Source organism: Austrofundulus limnaeus, unplaced genomic scaffold (assembly GCF_001266775.1).
Source record: "Austrofundulus limnaeus strain Quisiro unplaced genomic scaffold, Austrofundulus_limnaeus-1.0 Scaffold294, whole genome shotgun sequence".
Taxonomy (NCBI): domain Eukaryota; kingdom Metazoa; phylum Chordata; class Actinopteri; order Cyprinodontiformes; family Rivulidae; genus Austrofundulus; species Austrofundulus limnaeus.
In genome coordinates, this window is record NW_013952696.1 from 58,229 (window position 1) to 66,850 (window position 8,622).

The 8,622-nt window shown below is 42.3% G+C and overlaps 1 protein-coding gene across 1 annotated transcript; it reads right to left on the reverse strand.

The window, feature by feature from the left end:
• Nucleotides 1-78: 78 nt before the first annotated feature.
• si:ch211-252f13.5 (uncharacterized) lies at nucleotides 79-7,877 on the reverse strand. The gene is made up of 6 exons (XM_014021486.1): nucleotides 6,985-7,877; nucleotides 6,710-6,915; nucleotides 4,070-4,240; nucleotides 3,821-3,973; nucleotides 2,458-2,524; nucleotides 79-2,307 (listed from the first exon to the last, which is right to left on the reverse strand). The coding sequence occupies exons 1-6, from the start codon at nucleotides 7,661-7,663 to the stop codon at nucleotides 737-739; spliced, it is 2,847 nt and encodes a 948-aa protein (XP_013876940.1). The 5' UTR covers nucleotides 7,664-7,877; the 3' UTR covers nucleotides 79-736.
• Between the last annotated feature and the right edge of the window lie 745 nt (nucleotides 7,878-8,622).

Here is an 8,622-nt window from a genome sequence, read left to right on the forward strand (position 1 = left end):
TGTGTGTGTGTGTGTGTGTGTGTGTGTGTGTGTGTGTGTGTGGTTACAGGTTATATTAGAGGTAGGGCTATGACATCGTTGGTTTTAAAAGTTTGTTTTTTTATTTCTAGATGAAAACACAAAAAATGATGTCAAGATTTTTCACTCTCAAACCTTTCAAAACATGCCCTTTTGAGATCATAAATGTTTTTGAGTGGACTCAACACTTAATCTATAAAACACTTTCTATTCACAAAACCCATTCTGTGTGGCAGGCTTTTTATGTAATTTATAAAAGAGTAACTTAAAAAAAAAACAACACAATGAAATTAGACCCTTGTTTGAATGCAGTCCATTAATATTTGAACACTATGTCAGCCATACGCTAATCAGGGTATTTAGAACACTTCATTATTTATTTGCAAGACTTAAAATCGTTCTGACCAGTTTCATTTGGGAAATGTCTGGATTGCTTTGTAGCGGTCTGTTGCCAGAACTTTGATAGCAAATTCTTTTGATATTGCAGGTCAAGTGCTCAGATGGTTCTTGCGCCATCAAATCAAGCAGATTGGACTGAAATGAGCTGTGATTTACTGTCTGTTGAACTGTTCCTGAACAATTAGATATTTTTGTTGGACAAAAAGATAAAGGTTAGATTTGAAAAACTGGACCTTTCACTGAACTGAGATGATTGTGGATGGTTTTGATGTTGTGGTTAGCTTGTGAATAAAAACAGCAGAGATTTGTTATAGTTTCATCATGCTGCCACCCATAAGACTGACACCCCACTTCCTGATTGGTGGCTAATCTGATTGACTCGTCCACGAACACAGTCTAGAAGGAAAAAAACAACTGTACCATTATGAACTTGAAAGGATGCTCGAAGACTCATGCTAGCCCACTGGCTACCCTCAAGCATTTGGCCGGCTGCCTGCTGGGCTAGATGGACAGGCCGCAGCCCCTCCACTTCATGGCCTCTTCTTGACCCGGAGTCACTTCTCATGAGCAGAGTCACCTTAACCAGGTTACAGGAGTGAATGAATTTGAGGTCCAGAGCCACGCTGACTGTGCCACTCTCCCTGAAGACAAAATCTCTGCTTGGATTTGTGGATCCCTTCCCCAGCAGCCCCATCTGGGACACCTGGGGACTAGTCTGGTGGAAGAACAGGGGCTTGTTTCGAACCGCGCCTGACGGAAGACCGGTGTGGGCCACAGAAGCAGTCATAAAAGAAGAAATGGCAGCTGGAACCCAAAACAGACTAAGTAAACTGATGCCCGACTCATCACCAAAGAACCGCACATTGCACTGAGCAGGAGAGAGGATTTCAAAGCCAATTGCATCCCCAGGGTCGACTTTGGTGGCTCCAGATATAGACACGGATGTGTCCCTGTAGTGGACGCCTGGTTTGAAGACGCGAAACAGCTCCGCCGAGGTTCCATTCTGGTTGAGATGTGCCACGAGTTGGAAGCCTTCACTCACACATGCTTGGCCCATAGAATACAGGGCCTGCTGGAACACGAACCGAACTGTGCCACTCTCAGCAAAACGGATTCCACGACTGTCGTGAGTCAGACCGATTACATACGGGTCAGAGGTGGAGGTGGTGTGGAAGGCTGGGCGATAGTTTGTGTGGTAATGTGCTGAAACCAGTGCCTGTGCTGTCATCGCAACCGCCCCCGTGTCATGAGAGAGCCAGAGGAGGCTGAGAGGTGCTGCCGAGGCGTCCGACAGCTGTAGACCTTCACTGCTTTGGTTGCATTGGTGAGTGGCGCTCCGAAGGAAGAGAGATATGATGTGACTCGGGGCAACTTCTGCCACTCCACTTATGCTGACGCTCTGTAGAGATTTGCGCTCCTGTTGTTCCACTCGCACACCGCTCAGGTCTCGACCCTCTGAGCCGTCTGTGTTGTTTATACGTAGACACACCTGGACGAAGCTGCGGCAGCTGTGACTGAGCGCCAAACTCCCGTCTAGCCAAATCAGACCATGTTGTTTTAGGACCAAGTGCCCTTTCTCAGCTGAAACCAGGCTTGCATCGCCTCCTCCCTGGATATAAAGCTGCACGCTGGAGAAAGCACGAACCAGTCTGTGGCTTTTAGATACCTGCAGACTCATATCTCCAGCCCAGGATAGAGACAGCTCGCTGGCCTCAGCAGCAGGGCCAGAGCAGATGGTGTCTGTGATAAAGGTACAAGGAGAAACCACAGGTTCTCCATCACACTCATTACAGGCCTGACACTCCTCCATGTCCAAGTTGTAGAAGTAGCCATGGCCACACATTCCAGAGTTGGCATCTCGTATGGTCATGCCCTGACACCTGAATCCACCTGTGACACAACAGGAAGAGATTGGACAAATGTAAAACCTGTACATTTTAAATCACAAATAACATATTAGTTTAGAAAGTTTAAAACAAATAATTCAGGATATTACCAAGTTACACAATAATACACTGACAAAAACACTATTAATCGTACCTGGAGTGTTCAGACACTTCTGCTGATCACCACACATATCAGTTATCTCAAGACACTCATCTCTGTCCTACAATCAAACAAAATCATGTTCAGTCATCAGCTTCAAAACCAATCAACAAAAGCAACATTTCATCTGTTTTAAAAATGCATCTGAAGAAAACAAACTATAATTTTAACAACCAAATTATCCAGGATCTTTTGACAATATTTAATAAAAAAAGACAGGTATAGTTCACCAATAAACTGCTGGGGAAGTTTCTCAGTCATGCATGGTGATCCTAACAGGTTCATTCAGAGGCACATGGGTTTTTTATAAAGATGTTTTGCTTCTCATCTGAGAAATTTTCCAGGGTTGTAAAGTAACTAAGTACAAATACTTTGTTACTGTACTTAAGTAAAACTTTTGGTTATCTGTACTTTACTTGAGTAATTATTTTTCAGTGTACTTTTTACTTTTACTCTTTACATTTTTACACAGTTTTCTGTACTTTCTACTCACTACGTTTTTTAAAAAGGTTAGAAGTAGAAAGTCGTTACTCCTATTTTATTCTGAGTTGTTACTTAAAGAAAATACTATCCTGATAAATTGTGTCTCCTAGATAGAGTAAACTTAATTGTGGTCGGATGAGAGGTATAAATATATCCATTCTGACACCCTATAAGCTTGTACACAACCCATCATCAAAAATATTTTTTGGAGACGTCACCTCCCAATAAATGTCCTTTTGGAAAATCTAACTCACTTTTACTCAGTACTTTTCCTTTTAATACTTAAGTGGATTTTGTGTCAGAAATTTACTTTTGATACTTAAGTACAAAAAATATGAGATACTTTAAGACTTTTACTCAAGTAATATTTTTTGGGAAGACTTTAACTTTTACCAAAGTATTTTTATGATGAGATACTTGTACTTTTACTCAAGTATCACTTTGAGGTACTTTATACAACACTGAAATTTTCTTAATTAAAACGGGAAAAGGCAGATTTCAAAGCTTTAATTGTTTTGTGGTAGGTTTTTATGTGGTGAACTGACACACAAATCACTCTCAATTCAATCCAATTATATAACGCCAAGTGACAACAACTGTCGGCTCAAGGCACAGTGCAAAAAATAAAAATAAAATTAAAAATCTTAGGAAGCCAGCAGATTGTGGAATCACTTCATCCATCCTGAGCAGCACACTGGCAACAGTGGAAATTAAAAAATAATAATTTTAACAAGAAGAAACCTCCAGCAGAACCAGGCTCAGATGGGCAGCCAGCTGTTTGGAGGGGCAGGAAAGAGACAGACTGACTGAAAGTACAAGAAAAACTAAACATATCATGTTTAACTGTTGCTGCTGATTAACAACATAAACCAACCTGACAGATTCTGTCTGCATGGGCTGAACACTGGGCCACTAGGAAGAAACCGGAGGGACAGATTGTGCACTTTTCACAGTGAGGAGGACTGCTGCTGTAACTACAGTACTCCTCAGGTCCACAGTGTCCACAGGCCAGCTGGGGTCGCCCCACCTGATGACATCACACTTGTGATAAGGGATTACCCAAACAGTATTCCATTTGTGTAAAACATCATCCCCCCTCAGAGGTCTGACTGCTGAGACTCACCTCCATCACGCTGGCCTCCATGTCCACTTTGTGCAGAGACAGAGCCTGTTGGGTTTGGTGGGCTCTAATCTGCCCAGTCATGGTTTCCATGTGACTGTCCAGCTCCTCCTGAAGGTTCTGGAAAGATGTCTGTTTGATGTTGTCCATCAAAATCTTATACTGGTCTTTTACCTGAAAGACCACATTTAATGCTCACATAAACAACAGGTAATTAAACCTGGCATTCCCTGAAGGAACGCACGTTTCCCACTGTCAGAGTTTTTAATTCAAAATGGCTACCACAGCTATATCTTGCAAAGTGTGTTAATGCTTGGAGTAAGTGTTGAGAACGACTCTCAACTACTACTACATAAATTTGACCTTATTATCTGTAGCTTTGAGTATAGTTATTTTTGTGTTGACTGTGATGGCCAACTCGAACAGAGGAGTTCCACTCAAATGTGTCCATCGGAAGAAACTATTAACACTAAAATCTATAAATCCTGGCCACTTTGTACTAATCATTGTCTTTGTAACACTTCAGAAGAACTCTAACTCTTTATCTGTTATGTAATATTAAAAAAAACAACTATTAAAACTTATTCTCAGTCACTGTGAAAGTAATTAATTTCCCTTGTTTCAGTGCTTGCTTCTTATCTGGGCCCTGATGGATAAGAAAGTATCTGGAGCAATGTGTGCTGCTAATGTGTGTGTGTGTGAGAGAGCATGGGTGTCATTTACAGGGGGGAGTTGGGGGGGGGGGGTTTACATCTACAATAGTTTGATCCAGTCAATATAACCCCACAATAAAATGACATCATTTGCTCAAACATGACAGAAATGAACTGGTTGAGTACACAGCTGCAACTCTCTTTTTGTCTTTATTTAACTTTGACCTGATGTCAAAATTTTTTTATGTCATACACAGTTTGTACGTTTTAAACACAACTGCTGAAAATGACCTGCAGGGTTTTAGTCTGCTCATGTCACATTATGGCTGCATTTGTTGAATCATGTGTTGCAATTTTAGACAAAGTGTAGTACACCAGGTACATACTAGTACTACTAGGTATCCTGAAAATGTAAAATGTTTGTTGATGTTGGAAAAAAAAGCATTACAATGTATTTTAACCCCAAAATTCTCTGAATCGTTTACAAAAGAAAATGATTAAATTTAATTAATGAATTAATTAACAGGTAGAGAACATTACATCACCCCAGTGGTTGACCTAAAGTTATACCCTTGTGTGAAAGAGACAGAGAGAGATGGGGAGAGGAGGCTGAGCTGAGCTTGAGGGTGAATTTGCTCAGTGTTCAGCATGAGCTGTAGCTTAACAGCAGCTCTTTTGACTATTTTTTATGGCATTTTGTTGATAAAGGCTCTAAAAAGGTGTATGAACCACTATCACTCCTTTTTTGCATGCTGCCTAGGGCAGCTTGGAGCTGGCTGCTCACTTGAAGATGAATGTGATTTTCAGAACAAGAATTGCAGGGGGGCACTGCTGGTGACCCCTGATGTACAACAGCAACAGGTCATTTAATGAACTGATTCATTAGAATTAGTTCATTAAATGATTCATACAAAAGATTTGTTCTCTGAGTCATTCAGTTCACTTGTAGTTAAAATACTGTAGCCTACTAACAATAACTTTATTAATACTAATATAAAATTAATTGCAGTACAGTCACAGAGGAGATAATAATAACATGTTTGTGTACATGCTATTGTTATTATTTTTAAATTTATTTCAAATATTCTCAAAACAAACTATCCCTCAGCCTGCCCTACACACTGGGAGCAGGTTCCCATCAGCTCAGGTTCCAATCAGTGTCTGACATTTACACGGTGAAATGAAGTGACAGTTCATTTTTACATTTTTTATATAACATTTCAACTAGAATTAACTGTTTAAAAGTCTGCTTACTCATATTTAGTTAGCTTCACCACACACATTTTGTCAATGGAAAACAAGCCAAAGTAAACTAACCATTTAATTTAAGTTTAGGACATGTGTCCACCCCTACAGATGAACAAAGATGAACGTGCACAGTGCAGGATCTTTTGGCACAAGAGATCATTTCTTATTATATTTTGTCCACAGTTTTAGTAATAATAAGGGGAAAAATCAATAACAAGTCCAAAAGCTGTAATATAATATATTTTTTAACTCAAATGAAAATCTTAAGGTACATGTGCAGCTGCCTTTGTGTTTGCCGGTGGGCAATGATGATATGAAGCATAGACATATATTTTGAACTCCATCCATCCATCCATCCATCCATCCATCCATCCATCCATCCATCCATCCATCCATCCATCCATCCATCCATCCATTATCTATACCTCCTTCTTCCTGTCAGGGACACTGGGATCACTGATGCCCATATAAACATGACTGTTAGGTTAACTGGTAACTCTAAATTGTCCCTATATGTGTGTGAGAATGGTTATCTGTGTTGTTTGTTTCTGTGTGGCCCTGTGATGGATCCCGGCCCTCACACTGTGACTGCTGAATATGGTTTGACCTTGCTGAATAAGAAAAACGTGTGTGTGATTTTTTTTATTTGTATAAACTGTAGGTGGATCAAACTGAACCAGTGTCGGGTCTTTTAATTGCCCAGTAAGCCATGAACGTCTCCCTCCTCATTAAACAGTCTTACTTGCTCCATCTGCTCGTGCATCCTGTTTTGCTGCTCCAGTATTTCTCTCTGCTGGCTCACCAGCGCCACTTGTTGCTCACTGAGGAGACTCTGCAGCACTTTGATCTGGTCTTGTTGGCCCTGGAGGGCCTCAACCAGCCTTTCCTGGCTTTTGGAGAGCTGCAGCTGCAGGACGAGAGCATCCTCTGAGGGAACTTCATTGGACCCTGTGGTAAAAGACAACCAGACCTCAGCTCTTATTTATTTATTTAAAAACCTTTTAATCTGACTCTGACCTGGCTTTATGTCACAGCTCAGCTGGATCAGTGCTCCCCGTTCTGACCCAACGTCCGGGAACTCATCCAGATACTGCGCGGCCCTGTCCATCACGTGAAGAGGAGAGGAGCCCCCCCTCGCGTCGTCTCCTGCGTGCCCGTGGCAACCCTCTCCGACGCACGGTTTCTTATTATTATTATTATTCTGGCGCATCCGCGTGGGTAGTTTACACCCGATCCCTTTGCACTCGCGCGCTGCGCTGTCCTCGCTCGTGGGTCGCTGAGACACCGTGGACGGACACGTCCCTCCGGCGCAGCCCGGATGAAACACCTCCGCCGTGATGGTGCTCGGGTTGGTCCTCCTCGGCCCATCGGAACGCGCCTGCTGCTGCTGCGTAAAGCCACCACCGAGTTGGGGGTGGATGATGGTGTAGGGGGGTAACGGCGCGCTCTCGGCTCGGTGCTGCTGACTAAAGCGGGCGTCCTGCTGGTGGCTCGGATACGCTGGTCCCGTCCTGGACTGTGCGTGCTGCCGCCGGGGCGCGGATGTGTCCGTGCGCCCCTGGCAGTGCGCGCCGACGCACGCTCTACTCCAGTCCTGGGCAGGATAGCAGCGCGGGCCCCTGCACACCTCCGACACGCTCCTTGTGTTGAGCGCAGAGATGGCAAAGAGGAAAAAAGTCGCAGAAATAATCTCCATGATACAACCTTCAGCGGGAAACAACAGACCACGTGTTCCTTTTTGTAAATAAAATGCCCTCAGCTTTGTGGCTCCTGATTGGACATCTCTGGAGGAATAATCCCTTCTAGCTGGGACTTAACTGCACAGATCCTGAGCCTGACTAGTTTGAACGCAGTCGCTTTCTGCCCCCCTTGCCCCCTCTGCAGCAGGCCCACATGTGGAGCTCACTGTTTCTAATTGGCAACAGGTTTGGCTCCTAGTCTTAAATTAACCCATAACTTTCCCAGACATACCAAGACACTGCACACATGCTGGTGCTGCATATTATTATTATTATTATTATTATTATTATTATTATTATAAAACCGGAAACAATCAATTTAATAGAATTTCTTTTTCATTTGAAGAATGGATTCAGTCATCTGTTTTTGTTTTGCTTTTCATCTAAATTACAGGATCACCTCTGTGGCTTTTTAGCATGTCAGAATTAAAGCTACAAACCTTAAAGGATGCTGTGTTTCCTCATCTCTCTGTGGGACGAGGGCGGCTGTGGCCTTTTTAGAGCACATCTTTTTGAACTTTGAAACCCAAACTGGTCCTTCTGTAAAACGTCAACTTTATCACAGTTTACTGGCTCTCTCATTTCCTCTCAGCAACCACATGATTCTGACTATAGCTTTGAACTGTATTGACAGTTCCTGTCTCTTAAACTCCACAGATGGTGTTTTTACCGCTTGTTTCTCATCATCAGTGGTGCATTTCTCATTTTGTTGCAACCTCTAAAATTGAACGATTAAAAATAATCATTATTTGTCTTTTTATGTGAAATGTTCAGTGTGAATTTATTCAAAAGGTAAGGGAAGGGGTTTTTTTTTTTCTTTAGGCTCTGCTATTTTCCAAGAAATTGTATAGCCAGAAAAAAAATCTGCACCTTAAATTTTTGGTGACAGGCTGCAATTTAATCCTGGAAATAAATA

What these genes read in the sequence shown, in the direction of transcription:
- si:ch211-252f13.5 (XM_014021486.1), bottom strand. Translation starts at nt 7,663, where the DNA reads ATGGAGATTATTTCTGCGACTTTTTTCCTCTTTGCCATCTCTGCGCTC. An exon ending in TGGAGGCCAGCGTGATGGAG is followed by an intron (nt 3,974 to 4,069) that starts GTGAGTCTCAGC and finishes TGATGTCATCAG; the next exon opens with GTGGGGCGACCCCAGCTGGC. An exon ending in ATGCAGACAGAATCTGTCAG is followed by an intron (nt 2,525 to 3,820) that starts GTTGGTTTATGT and finishes GTTTGATTGTAG; the next exon opens with GACAGAGATGAGTGTCTTGA.